The 1,494-nt window shown below is 55.2% G+C and overlaps 1 protein-coding gene across 1 annotated transcript; it reads right to left on the bottom strand.

The window, feature by feature from the left end:
* On the bottom strand, positions 1-1,286 carry LOC137707904 (mitogen-activated protein kinase kinase 5-like). Its single transcript, XM_068446847.1, has one exon. The coding sequence runs from the start codon at positions 1,184-1,186 to the stop codon at positions 113-115; it is 1,074 nt and encodes a 357-aa protein (XP_068302948.1). The 5' UTR covers positions 1,187-1,286; the 3' UTR covers positions 1-112.
* Positions 1,287-1,494: the final 208 nt, after the last annotated feature.

Below are 1,494 nucleotides of genomic sequence, written 5' to 3'. Positions count from 1 at the left end.
AAGTCATCATATGATCATTATCATTATCATGGAAAAAGAAAGAAACCAACAGCAGAGAGTAATTGGGCAGCGAAAACAAAGGAAGAAGAAAGTAGAAAGTACACTATTTGAGCTAAGATGAAAGAGGCCTCGGTGGCGGCAGCAGATGGCGAAGATTCTGATGAGGCTGCCGGGCCTGACCGCCACCATTGCCGGAGATAAACGGGTGCTGCAACAAGTGCGCCGCCGACAGTCTCTTCGAAGGCTCTTTCTGCAGGCAGCAAGAAATGAAATGCCTGAACTCACTGGAAGCAGTGGCCGGAGCTTCAGGCGGATCAGACATACAAATAGCCCACATTAAGGTCGCCCAATCACCTTGCCGCCCCACGGAGAACGGAAACCGGCCCATGTAAAATTCCAATATGCTGACCCCAAGGCTCCATATATCGCCGGCGTAGCCGTCGTACTGGCCGTGATTGAGATCGGTGTTGATCCTCTCCGGACTCATGTAAGCGATGGTCCCGACTGAGGAATTGCAGGGGTCCATGGTCTGAGCCAGAACTCGACTCACTCCGAAATCGGCGATCTTGACCTGGTTCCTCGCGTTGATCAGAAGATTCGAGGGTTTGATATCGCGATGCACGATCTTCCGCCGGTGGAGGTAGGCGAGGCCGCTGAGGATTTGCCTGGCCAAATCGGAGAGGGCCCTCTCGTTCCCGATGTGCTTGCCCTCCAGCGACCCGCCGTCCATGTACTCGAGCAGGACCTGGATCTCGCCGTTGTGGTCGAACAGGTCGTGGCACTTGACGACGTTGGGGTTATCGACGTCACGCAGGATTTCGATCTCGCGGCAGATCTGGCGGAGGGTTTCGATCTCGTGGTTGCCGTAAATCACCTTGAGCGCGTAAAGATGGCCCGTGGGGCGGTGGATGACCTTGTAGACGGTGCCTCCGGCTCCGCTCCCGATGCGGTTGGAGCGCTCGAGCTCGGAGAAGTTGATGAGCTGCTGGGCCGCGCTGTGGGCCGAGGAGGACTGGGCCGAGCTGGGGCCGGGCGGAGGGAGAGGGAGCGGCACAGCAAGCGATGTGTCCCGCTGAGGGAGGGGTAGGGTTAGGTCGTGACGACGGCGTCTCTGGTTGGTTACTTGTCTCGGTGGTGGTGGTGGTGCTGCTGGGTTCGTTCCGGGCGGCGGTTGAATCGGCCTCATGATCGGATGACGACAGCGACGACTCGTTTGAAACGACGCCGTTGCCGGGTTAGGATTTGAAATCGCGATTTCTTTTTTGGGGGGTGTGGGGGGGGGGGGGGGGGGTGGGGTGGTCCGAGGAATTGGAGGGAGGGAGGGAGTGAGGGAGGGAGAGGCGATTGGTTTAATGAGGAGGACGATGATGATGAAGGTCGTGAGGATGACGAGTCATCGTTTGTTTCGTTGATTGGTTGAGTGATTGGTTGATTGATGTGGTTTTTATTTATTTATTTATTTATTTTCTATTTATTATTTATTATTATTATTAT

The sequence above is a fragment of the Pyrus communis genome, chromosome 11 (assembly GCF_963583255.1).
Source record: "Pyrus communis chromosome 11, drPyrComm1.1, whole genome shotgun sequence".
Taxonomy (NCBI): Eukaryota; Viridiplantae; Streptophyta; class Magnoliopsida; order Rosales; family Rosaceae; genus Pyrus; species Pyrus communis.
This window is presented reverse-complemented; position numbering and strand designations above follow the sequence as displayed.